Source organism: Suillus clintonianus (genome assembly GCF_016758775.1).
Source record: "Suillus clintonianus strain FC179 chromosome Unknown DEU56scaffold_26, whole genome shotgun sequence".
Lineage (NCBI taxonomy): Eukaryota > Fungi > Basidiomycota > Agaricomycetes > Boletales > Suillaceae > Suillus > Suillus clintonianus.
This window is the reverse complement of record NW_024539250.1, coordinates 152,468-165,981: the sequence shown is the minus strand read 5'-3', so window position 1 is coordinate 165,981 and position 13,514 is coordinate 152,468. Positions and strand designations below refer to the sequence as shown.

Here is a 13,514-nt window from a genome sequence, read left to right as displayed (position 1 = left end):
GGTCACCCTTAGTCACGACACCACGCTACGTGCAACTCCGAGTCCCAACGACCCAGATATGCCTTCTCATAGAGATCACGAGCGCCGTCCACGTCGAGACCACTCGCGTTCCAGAGACAGAAGAGACCGCTCGCCCACCCCGGAAAGTGGCAACGACCTCCCACAAGGCATCGCACCCATATCGGAGTCCGACTACTTTTTGAAAAACACAGAGTTTAGAATATGGCTAAAGGAGGAGAAAAACAAGGTCTGTCCTATGCTAGGATTTGATGAATCAAGAAAAATGCTAAGGTGTCTACCTGGTAGTACTTTGACGAGCTCTCGAGTGAGAAAGCTAGGAGGTGAGTGTCGTTATCAAGGTATTTCTTTGCGAGGTTGCTCAAGAGGAATGGCAGCTACTTTCGAAAGTTTGTCAAGGTAAGAAAATGCATGAACTACACGAATGTGAACTGAATGCGCAATTCAAGGCATGGAACAGAGCGAAATTACCGAGTGAGCCTTCTTCTATATCTCACAGTGACCAATCCTGACCGATGTCTAGAGTCCCTATACTCCGAGGCCTCATCCCACATATCATCGGCAGCCAACCAAACAGCTTACAAATGGTCGTTCGCATCCAAGGGCTCAAGTGTGGATGCAGGAACCCTGAAAGCCGTTCGAGAAGAAGTTGATTCTGCGACCTACCGACGTGCTACTAGTTCATCCAATACCGGTGGAAGTCGGAGCCGCGTTCATGGCCCAACTCTCCCTTCTGCGTCAGATCGGGTCCTCGCCCGGGAAGCTGCATCAGAATATCAAGCAGCGGAACATAACGTGAAGCGCAAACGAGATCGCGCGGAGGCGAAGGAGCGCATCGAGGACATGGTGGGGCCGAAAGAGGTCGGCAAGGAGGGTATGCTGGAAAAGAAACGCGCCAAGAGAGAGGATGACCGTGCATTTAGGGAGAAAGGTGATGACGGCTTTGAAGCCGACGAGTCGACCCTCCTTGGTGGTGGGGATAGTTTCAAGGACCAGTATGTTTTGGGTTTATTATTTTCTTTTTCACGCTGACATCATAATAGCATTGCTCGGCGAGATGCAGCACGGAAACGATTCGAGGAGAAGCGTGGTGCAGGGAGAGAAGACAAAACTGCTGTTGTTCGCGAACGTGCTGCGGCCTTGCGAGAGAAGGACAAGGCTACAATGGACATGTTCCAACAGCTGGCAAAGCAGAGATTTGGTTAGCCACGACGCTCGTACGTTGCTTCATGAATTGGTGAGTATTTTACAATGTGTTGCGTACGCGGTTATACGAATCGCAAATCGGGAATATGATTAACAAGCTGCTCATCTACGTCGCGCCGCTCTTCTTAAAGAAAATAAAGCTAGCACTATTGCCTTAAGGCGCTCAAAATCTTGCGTGAGCGAAGGGCTGTCCCACGCCCTATCATCTGCATCCAACATTTGAGCCTCTGCTGTATCAATCTCAGATGTAGACGTGTCGCGCTCGTCGTTATATGTCTCCTACGGGAATTGTCAAAGGTTTGCCTCTTCGAAAGGTATGCAAGGCTTCTCCCTTACCAGCGAATCACGGTTCTGAACATCCTTGCCGAAATCAACCTAACAAGACAACATATCACCATCAGCATCGTTAGTCACCTCAACGCGAAAATACACAAACCAAAGTGCTCGTCTCAGAGTCACATATATGGGCTTCTTCGAAGCTCTGAATTTAATATTTTAGCGTGACGCGCACCCCACCTCCACACAGGATGCCTAACATACCACTTCAATCGTCTGTCCCATTTCCTCATCCTCTGGGGCACTGTACATTTCCTCGTCCTGGTTTTCCAAGTTGCTTGTAAAAACTTCTCTAGTGCGAGTCATGGAGACACTAGCACTGCATGAGGGATTGTTCAATGGGCCTACCATAGCAGCTGGTAATCGAGGAGTTGAGGGTAAGCAGGACAAAGGAAGACAGCTGCATCATATAGGATTTTCACTCGGACACACTCTGCTGATAAACCGCTTTCGACGTGTCACGAAGACACGATAGGGACAAACGAAAGCACAACGGGGTCGTAAAAGGCCGGAAGAGATCGCTAAGCCTGCTATATTTGAAGAAAGGGATTTACTACTGTACGAGGGAGTTAGATAGCAGCATTGAACATCCATGCCATGCCACGTGGTACATGCAACCAAGGTTGTGTTTTCATGGGTAAATGCGGACAGCCTTGGATTGGATGGCAACTAACCTGTGTGTAACGCAATGAATTTGCATATTGGTCTAGCACAGCCCATTCATGGTGAATCCCTAAAGGACTTGCAGCAACAAGCAGTTGGTGACAAGTGAGTAAGTCTCCCTGGTCACAAGAACCAATTACAGGTTTGTTATATGCAAATCTGAGCCGCCATTGGCGGGTGGTCAAGGTGACCACTGTGACGGTGCACGACGAGCAAATTGATTGTAAATGTTAGCTGGCATGAGCTCACCCTCGCACGACCTCTCGGGGAGTCCGATTGTTGCCTTGGATTCGGGGCGGCTTAAGCTAACAGCCGATGGTAAACATTGTTACCGACGGTCGGTAGACGATGATCTACGAGTTGCAGTAGTACTTCAAGAAAGTGCATACTTGTTATCGATAACGTGTAGCACCATGCGCGCATTTTTTCCAACAGAACGGCGACCTATGAAGGCGGCGGGGCACCATGGGGCGCTCGGCATGCGCCGCAGCCTCTTGCTCCAAATGACAATTGTTAATCGTCATGTCCTCAGCTGTGGACGACACGCGCACCTATTTAAAGCTTGTCATCGGATTCTTTGTCCCAACATTCTCCGAGAAAATAAAAATGATCGGGGATCAGAGCCTGATGAGCCTGGGCCACCGTCTTGTACCCCTCATCTAAGTATATCGTTTTGGCCGCGAGTAGATGTAGTACTGGGTGACAGCACGACGGGAAGATTGAACACTTGTGTACTCACAGGCACAGATGTCATATCTAAGATGTGATGCACTTGGCGTCAGGAATGTCCTCCCATTCTGTCGTCAACCATCGTGGAGCGCCGTCAAAAAGATCCTTTCAAATTTTGGATGAGTTCAAGTACTTTCTGCGGTTCATCTTTATCAGGAGGTGCCAGTGATTATCGGATACACTTCCATTTGGCATGAAGCTGAGAACATGGCGGTCGAGAGCGAAAGTGCGGCAGATGCCGAGCGCCAACACCGCTTTTAGGCCCGGCTGCGGCACGACACCAAACTTCGAATTGAAAATTCGTATGCAACTGTTTAGGTTGGGATTGTTCAACAAGGTTCGTACAATCCTTTGAGATAAGAGATGCCTGCTGGCACCCGGACATGCGTTCCATTATCATGTCATGGCTGCAAGCTACGTACATCATTTCTCAGCCATCGTGTGCGCACGCAATCTAGTGAGTCAGTCTATCGATACATTCCACATGCACCGCCAACTTTACCATCAAGTATTGCATATCGAAGTTTTCAATTCTACTCAGGATCTGTATCTCCGCAAGGCTCATAAGCTCGATTTTTTCCTGATGGTTGAACGCAACTTTTTGTGTAGGACCGCAGAAGTATGCCGTGATCATTACTACAAGGGCATCAACTTCCTACAAACTTCGGATCGGAATAAGTATAAAGGATGCTTGCTGCCAGCGGTACTTGCGTTCATCACCCTCTCATTATGATTGGAATCTACATCATTGTCGCAATCGTCTGTGCAATCGTTACAGAAGGATGGCGTACAACACGAAAGAAGGCCAATGGTATGGCACTCCCACCCGGACCGCGCTTGCTACCTTTCGTGGGCAATGTCCTCGATATTGATCTAGATCGTCCATGGCTAACTTATGTTAAGTGGGGAAAGCAATATGGTTTGTTGGTCCCACTTGGTCATACAAAGTTCGCAGCTTAGCTTCGAATTCCAGGCGATATTGTATACGCACGCCTTTTTAGCCAGCACTTCATCATTATTAACTCCGAGAAAATTGCCAGGGCCATTGTAGACAAACGCTCGGCAATATATTCTGATCGCCCTGTCGTCCCTACAAACGAGTAGTAAGCCTGAGTTGTGTCTTCATGAAGGAGCTATCGAGTGACTGACTGAGAACAGTTTTGGATTGTCATTTAACACTGGGTTCATGCCATATGGTGATACATTCCGCATCCACCGCAAACTTTATCATCAGGTACTGCGTATCGAAGCATCCAATTCGTACCAGGATCTGTATCTCCGCAAGGCTCACGAGCTCGTTGTTAATCTTTTGGATGCCCCCAAGGATATGGAACAACACCTCACTACGTTGGTCCCCAGCTGCGATTTTCCATGTCTACTCTGTCTGATATAAAACAGATTTGCGGCGTCTCTCATTTTGGCAGTCACGTATGGATACGAGACCAAGCCAAGGGATGATCCCTTCGTAACTTCCGCTCAGAGGGTCATCGAGATCGCTAATCAAGTTCTATCTCCTGAAAGAGCAGCCATGCAAATGTTTTTCCCTTTTCGTGAGTATTTTGTATTTTTGGGGATTGCGTTATGAACATGTAGGTTTCTTCAGTGATTTGGCTCCCGTCTTTTGTGCCAGGGGGGGAGTACAAGAAACGGGCCCCGGAATGTCGTAGATTGATCAAGGATATCATGGATACACCCTTCAAATATGTGAAAAAGCAATTGGTGAGTACATCCGAGATTCTTGGACTCTGGAGAGAATTGTTTGATGGTTTCTCTGCCAGGCAGAAAATGTAGCTCGTCCGTCTATGGTTTCAGACTTCCTGAGCCAGGGGGACACAAGTCAAGTTCGTGCACATGAACAGTTGATGAAGGAGGTTGCCGTGACTGCATACTCTGGTGAGACATCATATTGGCCCTAAGTCTTCATAGTAGTAAACTCTTTGCTCTTCAGCCGGGTCTGAGACAGTAGCACAAACCATTTCTCTTTATGAAGAAACGCTTACAGATGCCAATTGCAGACCTCGTCAACCATACACTCATTCATACTGGCAATGCTTCTTTACCCGGATGTCCAGACTCGCGCTAGAGCAGCAATCGACGCAGTGTGCGGACGCAACAAAATTCCAACTTTCCAGGACAAGAAGTCATTGCCTTACATTGAAGCGATCTGTCGTGAAATTCTTAGATGGGAGCCTATTGTACCTCTCGGTAAGCCCCGGGGGAGGAATTAAAGCAATCTGACACGTTCCGTTAGGCGTTCCGCATAAAACTTTACGCGATGATATTTATGATGGGTTCTTCATTCCCAAAGGTGCTCTACTACCAGTGTCACGAGCTTCTGATCATGTTTCTCAACGAGGTTAACAGGTTCCGTCGTGATATTGAATGCATGGTGGGTACCGGGGGATCATTGTCGTCTCTACCTCGTGAGTCTTTGTTGTGGCTAATTACTTCCATAGGGCCATGGGTCACGATGAAGAAATATACCCCAATCCATCGCATTTTGATCCTGATCGTCATTTTACTGCAGACGGAACGTTGAAAGATGAACCAGCGTACACGCATTTCAGCTTTGGTTTCGGAAGGTTCACGATGTCTTCTTGGTTTTGAGAAGTGCGACTGACGATACGCTTGAAGAAGGATTTGCCCAGGCCGTTTCTTCGCAGAAAACTCCATATGGGCGTCTGTCGTGTCGATTCTATCAACTATCGAGATCACAAAAGCACAAGACAAGGATGGCAAGGACATTGACGTTAAGCCCCAATTCATAACTGGCCTTTCAATGTTGGTCCTCCATCTATCTGTGACTCAGGAATCTGACGGTGTTGAATGGCTCGCAACAGCCATCCCGAACACTTCCCATGCTCCATACGGAGTGTATCTTCAGCTAGGGAAGAGCAGGTGCGAACGATGTGGAAGGCTGACACAACTGGCCAGTGAGTGAATGCTGTCTTGAAAAGGCTGAGCTGTGAAATTACGGAGGGTGTGCAGCCGTTTCCTGTAGTTGGCTTGTTTACAAGAATTCATGTCCGCATTGCACAACTGGGTCATATCATTTTTCTTATCGAAAAGAGATGAGTAAATTACAGCTATCGGATCGACAAACTAGAGGGACATTATCGTCGTCATGAGTACATTGCAGCTCGAGACATGCAATCGAGTTCATCCTGCATACCATGTGCCAAGACTTTGTGGTTTGAGCGATTGAGAAGACGGGGTTAGTCTAGTAGTATGTGCCTATATAGCATGTTTCGCCCTTTAATCTAATCTTCAACAGCAGTAGTACTAGCGACAAGGAACCCAACGTATCTCAAACAACATGTACCCAACTTCATCCGCACGACCAATTCCCTCGCGACGCCCCACATCCTCCTTTTGCACCACCGCCAGCTTCATCTCCCCACCACATCCTTCAATTCTCAAAAATCCACATCCCCCGTCTGGAAATACGTCATCCACAGTTTCCCACAAGCCTTCATGCCTCCCTGTCGAACGCATCGCGATAATCAACCAAAACACTCCTCCCTTCTGTAGCGCTTTCTCCACGCAATCTTTGATCCACTTCGCATGCTCGGGGTGATACACCACATCTGCAGCAAGGATAACATCGTACGGCTCGAGAGGAGGCGGTCTGGACCAGTCCAGTGACTCGATTTGGACGGAGACATTATTGGTCTGCACATTTTGCAGTAAGTTATGGAGGACCGCGGAGTGATAGTCTGTTGCAACAATTGTGGCATTGACTCCCATGCGATCGAGAAGTCGGGCGGCAGCGATGCTGAGAAGGCCTGTGCCTGCACCTAGCTCAAGAATGCGCAAGGGGGCAGCTCCTTGTGGGGCGCTCATGTATCGAGTTGGATCCGCACAAATACGTTCAGCGAAAATGATAGCGCTTGCCCAACTTTGTAGACCAACGGAAGTGTGATCCGTTGGCGTGAGTGGAGCATCGTTTAGCTCGATCGTGATGACCTTGCCTCCGGTACCAAAAGGAAACCTGAATTGTCGCGTGAGAGTATCATCCTCTTGCTGCTCGTCGTCACCGGAAAACCGTGCAAGAAGGTTGCTTGCTTCCTCTATAACGGATAGACGTATGTGCTCTTCTTGTTCTGCGGCGCTGTCGAGTGCGTGCATCCACATATCAGATCGCTTTATGAGGCCTGTGAGCCATTTGATGGCAAAATTTCGCTCAAGCTCGTCTGAGCGCAGGACGTCGACGTCTAAGCCTTCAACTTCGCTTTCTAGATCTCCATCCAGTTCTGCCTCGTCTTCTTCGGAGGCATAACCGGAGTCCGGGACGCCATCGATGTGTTTCAAGCGTCCCGTCCGCTTTGGGCGAGGCACGTGTACCGTGTCAGATATGTCCTGCTTCAGCGCAGGTACAGCATTTATTGACCACGTCCTCTTCGGAGAGAGCGGTGCGGCGGGGAAGTAAAGATCCTTCAAGTCTTGCAAAGCATCTTGCACAGATGCGGTGGTGTGGGTGGAAAGTACAGAGAGTGGTGGAAGAAAGGAAGTTGGAGCACGGAAGTTGGCCATGATTCGTCCGGATGGGATATACGGTATGCGTTGAATACGATGTCGATTATAATGATGTGGGCCGATAAACGAAACTTCGATAGACAGTCTAGCAGGGGTATTGGTGCACCAAGTCTATGTGCACAATGAGATCTATATCGTTCAATGTATCCCAGAGAAAATGGTCTCGATAGCGAATGACTTCTATATGTCTATGTTCGTTGAAAAAAAGAGTTAGTCTCTACAAAACAACGCAGGCTCTTTACAAAAAGTAAGCTAGAGCCTGCGTTGCTATTGAATAAGGAGAAGCATCGGGAACAGCATGGTGAGAGACGTAGAGTTGGGAGAAAGAGACAGGCACGTTGTTTGCAAAGATTTTTCGGATCGGAGTGTAACAGTGATTGATCAGAGATAAGATAAGATAACGGTAGGGTTGTTAGCATCCGGGTCGTCGATTAATCGACGCATCAGCAAGCCATATAACATGAGTGTTCAGTCCAGAGAGCTCACGGTGACCTACAAAATTGTCCCGCCGCCATCTACGGTGGCTCCTCCATCCCTCTCGCATGAAACGACCCATAGGTTTCCTGTCGCATCTCTGCCCGCAGAGTCGAAGGAAGACGTCGACTCGGAGCTGAAGAGATATTACGCATCGCTGCGAACATCGATTGCAGAAGCTCGCACAAAACTCGGAGAAGAGTTGACTGCTTGGAGGGATGCAGTAGGAAATGCAGAACTTGGAAAAGAAAAGTCTGTAAAAGCTGAAGTCGATGATGAAGTAGAGGAAGAGGAGAACGCAGAGGAATGACACTAGACAGTAATCGTGGATGGGTATGCATGTGATCCTTGAACCAAGGTAACTTCAATCATCGTTTGCAACAATTTGCGGTTTCTCAAATGCCCGTTCAGACGGCAGATTCTAGTCCTGACTATAGCGTACAAATGCAGTACAACACGCCCAGCAAAATTAGCTCTGGATATGCTCGGCTCATACACAATCATGCCTTCCCCTTCCGCCTCAATAATTCCTCTTCCTCGGCTTTGAGTTCTGCATCCACCTTGGCTCCTTTTGATGGCTCGTTTCCATGAGAAATGGCTGGTCCAAGAGGATTGACGTTAGGATCCGCGAAGGGGTTCATTGATTCTTCGCTACGTGAGTGCTTGAGGGCAGCGGCGAGTCTGTTGCCTATGCTCCGTTCGTCTCTGAGACAGTTGTAAATTTTGAAGCAGTGTCAGAAGACTGGGATCATACTTGGAGTCAAGATCCTGGTGTGCGTGTTCCTGTCCCTCATCATACTTCTTTTTCGGGTTCTTGTCTGTTTGTTTTGACGTTCTGCTGAATCTATCAGAGATCAAGATGAATGTGCTTAGTTCGGGACTCGCCTTTGCTCATTCGCTTCGTATACCTGAGGATTCCCAACGTTGGACATCATAGCTCCTGAACGTGCTGACATTTTGATTGTGTGATAGAAGGGACGAAGTATTGTTAAGTTGGCAAAAGAACTTTCCCCTCCTTTATACTCCCGCAAGGATGGTTCAAACGGATGACATCATAACGTCAAGGACTTGTGTAACGCGACAAGTCTTGGACCAGCCAACTCCAGTCTGAAGACGAATGATAAGTATTGATCAAGACAAAAAAGCCATGCTCGCACTCGCCAACGAGTTCTGATGCAGACCTGATTATCCGAGGAAATCGCTTGCGTGCTACAAGTAAATGTTGGTGACCTGAGTGGTATTGGAATGGAAAATTGCCTTCATCATACTCCAAAGTCCGTCAAAGTGATCCACCGATTGCGTGTTAAATTACAGGAAAATCGGCGAGTGTAGCAGTTCCACAGCCATTTTGTGACAACGGGGTCATCATTATCCAGTTAAATACATACACTGCTAGCAATATCATGTGTGTGGTTACGAGGATGAGATGTCTGTATGAACCACCGGCCTGCTTTCAACTCCTAGACAAGGCGGGAGAAAAAGCAAAAGCACTGAGACGTGCAAGCGTTCGTGTCCGCCCTACTTTGGCGCAAACCAGCGTGATCGCAAGCCTGGTCTGCAATTTGACTTGAGTGCGTTTGAGAAGAAGAAAAAAAAGCATCAACAAGGTATTAGGGCACATATCACGTGATGTTTACCGATTTGGAACATAGGCTCTAACCTATTAATAGGCCGCCTAGGCTAGCAAAGCTTAGCAAAGTCGCGGGAGGTTTTACTTATCCCCATGCCAAGTGTTTTTGCTATAATAAGTGATGCACACAGCCAGCTCCGAGTCAGGAGCGGATCATCTCTTCATCTGATACTAACCGTCGATGATCTGCAAGTGTAACACCATAAGTATGAGGGCTCCGAGGAGTTCTTTACGTCGCTGGTCGCCGTATCACACGAGGACGAGCGTTAAAAGGTAATATAGTAGCGTTAACGAAATATTTGTCATCTAAGTGCGTTCTTTTTCGCCTCCCCGCTGATATTTACAGGTTGCTTCACCACTAGCACGTTGTCAAGCATTTTCGCTCTTTTCTTTTTACATTCGTTGACCCCCACCGCTCCTGGTCTATCAATTTTTTTTCTTAGATAGATGCGGATTTTCGCGCTGCTGTCAGTGCTTGGTATAGCACTACAGGTGCCAGTGGTGACCGCTCAAGACGGCTCCATATCTGGTCCAACCAGCAGCTCATCTGCTGCTGGGTACTCATGCGATCCCAGCCAATGCCAGTTGCCCAACTGCAATTGTGCTAGCACGAGTCCCCCAGGTGGTCTTTCTCCTGTAAGTGTTTGAATTATGCTTTTGCCATGCACCGTTTCTGACGGGCAACTTTCCAGTCGGACGTACCACAATTCGTTGTCTTCACTGCCGACGATGCTATTCAGTCCTATACTATCGACTCCGTTAATCAGTTCCTCGCTCAACGGAAGAACCCGAACGGCTGCCCTATCAAGATGACGTACTTCACGTCTCTTAACTATACCAACTACACGCTCGTCACCGATTGGTACGTTGCAGGGAACGAAATCGCTGATCATACGTATGTACATCATTTTAACCATCGGTGCATTTGATCATTGGTTTTAGGATGACACATGTCGGTTCACCTCCGGCGGATGAGATTAACGGCAACATCATTGCTCTCAATGCACTGGCTGGCATCCCGATGAACGCCATCCAAGGTTTCCGTGCTCCTTACTTAAACTATACCGCTCAGACTTTGCAGCTCCTTGCGAATGTTGATTTCACATATGATTCTTCCTCCGCCTCATCAATTCCTGTCACCGACCCAGGTACCGATGCGTACTGGCCTTATACGCTGGACTATGGTCTTGCCAATGATTGTCTGACTGTCGATGGTATATGCAAGGGCCTACCTAAGATCCCTGGCCTTTGGGAAATTCCTATGTATGCATTCTTTGACGACCTCGGGGTCGACGGTCCGCACCTCATGGACCCCTGGCTGGATACTGCCAATGGGGCCAGTGCCGTAAACGACAGTGCCACATTTGAGTACATGAAAAATACATTTACAGATCATTACGCTGGTAATAGGCAACCAGTTGGTCTCTACACCCATCCCATTCATCTTTCGGTCAGTTATTTCCGTTCATCGATATCCAGATATTAGCTGATTCCATTCTATTTATATATAGACCACTTATCCCGGTGTTGACCCCCCAAACAGCACGATCAAGATGATAAATGAATACCTCGATTGGGTTCAAATGCAGCAGGATGTCTGGATCGTTTCGAACGAGCAGCTTCTTGCTTGGGTCCGAAACCCTGTGCCTGTATCGGAGCTAGACTCCTTTGAGCCTTTGAAGTGCCCGACTCCGCAGGTTGACCCGTCTACCAAGATTTGCAATGGTATTCCTCAGAACGAAGCTGGTCTCCTGGAGGAATGTGACTTTTCTGACTTCCCTTTCTTCACTTGCGTAAGTTATGCATGACTAGCGTGGTGCTCGTCTAGACTTAATTGGCGAACTAGTATGGCTGCCCGCAAGTAGAGGTATCCCCTTCAAATCCGAACCCACCGCAGCAAGTCCCAACGGGCGAACAGATGAGATACAGACGTAACTAATTTTACTCTTATCTATATTGCTCCGCTGACAATGTTCTGCAGTACCTTCCAACTGCTCCACACCTTTCTGGGATCCTATTGCCGGGTCGTGCCTGTGCCAGTCCTCCGAATGCGCATTCACGGATAACTCGCGACCTATCGGGGTAAGTCAGCCTCGAGCTATTCGGTTTACTTTGACCATCTTTTTGTCTTTTTAGCCCAACGGAGCAAACTTAACTGGTGGTGGAACCGGCGGTGACGGAGATAGCGATTCTTTCGGTACACCGACGCCCACGTATATCAACTTCAATGGCGCCAATCCCATTAAGCTGTGGAGTGGCAGTCTCATTGGCATGACGTGCGCTTTAGCTGTGGGCGCCTTTGGCGCTGCCACAGGATGGGCTCTCGTTAACGTTTAAGAGATGAAAGAGCATAGAACTCTTCGAACACTGACACTGTATGATATTCACTGGACATAGGTTTACGATCATTACTTTTCATGATGCCTTATCGACTTTCTCACCTACTTACTCGCAACACTTGGGCCGCATTAATGAACCACTGACTCATGTTGATAGCCAGGACTAGTACTACTGTATACATATTCGCCCGGCTTTATTGTTGCTCGTGTTATCTTAGAGCATATGTCGGTAGCCGCATCTGTCGATAAATAAAATGACAAGTCCTTCTCTAGTTTAGGCTGCAGGAGGATTAAGTGCGATTAGGTTGAATTACGAAAGACGCACCGCGCGTGATCGTTTGAACTCTACCTTACAATTTCATAGGCTAGCCGCGCCAAGTTATAGGAGCTTGCAGTTACACTTACACGCAATATTGCCTGTTGACATCCATTTCAACTATGTTTGCAAAATATGGATCAGCTGGACGAGGTCGACAACTTGAAAGTAGACGGAGCGATTCTGGGATCATGCGTGTCAGTTCAAGTTGAACCGCACTGATTCTGACACTTCCGAGTCCACCTCCGCAATACCTACCGTCAGTTGTTCGGTTAACATTGCGTGTTCCGAGTTGGGGCATGGGTTCGCGGCGTGCGCCATTACCGGGTTCCGTTCCAACATCCACCCTACTAGTGGCGTGAATTCTGCCGAGGGTGCCTGGCATCCACACGCTGTAGGACTACTAGGGCCGCCCCATTCATAACAAGCAGGTCGATGGCCTCAATAAGCCGGTGGGTCGTAAGTGAGTCGCACTAGTGGTAGTGGTGGGTAGGCACCCACGTTGTACATCTAGCGTGATGCGACTTCGTGTACCTTTCGTGGAGGAGTACATATGCATGGGGCGAGTAGTTGGCGAATAGCAGCCGCCAGCCAAATGGTGTTATCTTTCAAGATAACAACACAGACCAATGACAATAAATGCAAGGGTAATGAGTCATCTAAACTGTACACCGGCCGTGTCAGGTTAACGTTCACCGTGTGCAGAATCGCAGCGGGCTTGTATACACACGTCAAGCTCTGCTGCCCGCTTGCTTCCCATCATCGTAGATCTGAGACCTGCACGGTGTTGTCATTGGAGCGCGACTCGGGCATACAACGTTCTTCAAGTAACGACCGTCGAGTATTGGGCGGTCGAGCATGATCGATTCCTACTAAAAAGTAGGTTGGGATGAATGACGGCGAACCCAAGTTGAGTAATACGCCGTGTGCACTGGCAGGAATTCGAAGTCCACAGACTGAGGTCAATGTTCAATCAACATTCGGTGATTACCGTGACTATGATGATGATCCGAAGGTCCCAGTCGAACGCTCCCAACTTCTGCTAGCTTCTGCTCCACAGAATGATGGGGTTGTGGAAGTCCGATGAAACGCCTTAAAGTGTAACTTGAAACATCTAGAATCCTAGCTAGAGAATCCCCCTCGAGCAGAGTGAATTCTGCGAAACGCATCCATCATGATGCATATTGGTACTCGCTAGTACTCGCTCTTACTGCCATCTCCAGCCACGAGCTACATCCTAATAGATAAGTTTCCCTTCCGCTCTCTT

At 48.2% G+C, this 13,514-nt stretch overlaps 6 protein-coding genes across 6 annotated transcripts; 4 read left to right on the top strand and 2 right to left on the bottom strand.

The window, feature by feature from the left end:
* Positions 1–58: 58 nt before the first annotated feature.
* On the top strand, positions 59–1,224 carry DEU56DRAFT_734699 (uncharacterized protein; the record flags this gene model as incomplete). The annotated part of the gene is made up of 6 exons (XM_041348399.1): positions 59–247; positions 307–341; positions 396–417; positions 468–492; positions 542–1,013; positions 1,062–1,224. 6 exons carry the CDS (start codon positions 59–61, stop codon positions 1,222–1,224), a joined length of 906 nt encoding a protein of 301 aa, XP_041209684.1.
* A 2,309-nt stretch (positions 1,225–3,533) lies between these two features.
* On the top strand, positions 3,534–5,995 carry DEU56DRAFT_280742 (cytochrome P450). Its single transcript, XM_041345454.1, has 13 exons — positions 3,534–3,871; positions 3,926–4,055; positions 4,111–4,299; positions 4,351–4,502; positions 4,556–4,671; positions 4,731–4,845; positions 4,901–4,914; positions 4,968–5,157; positions 5,204–5,260; positions 5,317–5,341; positions 5,409–5,534; positions 5,587–5,733; positions 5,793–5,995. Exons 1-13 carry the CDS (start codon positions 3,640–3,642, stop codon positions 5,887–5,889), a joined length of 1,590 nt encoding a protein of 529 aa, XP_041209683.1. The 5' UTR covers positions 3,534–3,639; the 3' UTR covers positions 5,890–5,995.
* Positions 5,996–6,022: 27 nt separating this feature from the next.
* DEU56DRAFT_796819 (S-adenosyl-L-methionine-dependent methyltransferase) lies at positions 6,023–7,875 on the bottom strand. The gene has a single exon (XM_041352916.1). It carries the CDS (start codon positions 7,483–7,485, stop codon positions 6,235–6,237), a length of 1,251 nt encoding a protein of 416 aa, XP_041209682.1. The 5' UTR covers positions 7,486–7,875; the 3' UTR covers positions 6,023–6,234.
* A 39-nt stretch (positions 7,876–7,914) lies between these two features.
* Positions 7,915–8,337, top strand: DEU56DRAFT_280678 (uncharacterized protein). Its single transcript, XM_041345452.1, has one exon. It carries the CDS (start codon positions 7,949–7,951, stop codon positions 8,270–8,272), a length of 324 nt encoding a protein of 107 aa, XP_041209681.1. The 5' UTR covers positions 7,915–7,948; the 3' UTR covers positions 8,273–8,337.
* A 1-nt stretch (position 8,338) lies between these two features.
* Positions 8,339–9,217, bottom strand: DEU56DRAFT_280681 (uncharacterized protein). The gene is made up of 4 exons (XM_041345453.1): positions 9,144–9,217; positions 8,848–9,069; positions 8,717–8,797; positions 8,339–8,667 (listed from the first exon to the last, which is right to left on the bottom strand). Exons 2-4 carry the CDS (start codon positions 8,916–8,918, stop codon positions 8,463–8,465), a joined length of 357 nt encoding a protein of 118 aa, XP_041209680.1. The 5' UTR covers positions 8,919–9,069; positions 9,144–9,217; the 3' UTR covers positions 8,339–8,462.
* Positions 9,218–9,716: 499 nt separating this feature from the next.
* Positions 9,717–12,365, top strand: DEU56DRAFT_280580 (uncharacterized protein). The gene is made up of 7 exons (XM_041345451.1): positions 9,717–10,228; positions 10,285–10,487; positions 10,535–11,042; positions 11,104–11,385; positions 11,439–11,523; positions 11,574–11,674; positions 11,729–12,365. Exons 1-7 carry the CDS (start codon positions 10,040–10,042, stop codon positions 11,927–11,929), a joined length of 1,569 nt encoding a protein of 522 aa, XP_041209679.1. The 5' UTR covers positions 9,717–10,039; the 3' UTR covers positions 11,930–12,365.
* Positions 12,366–13,514: the final 1,149 nt, after the last annotated feature.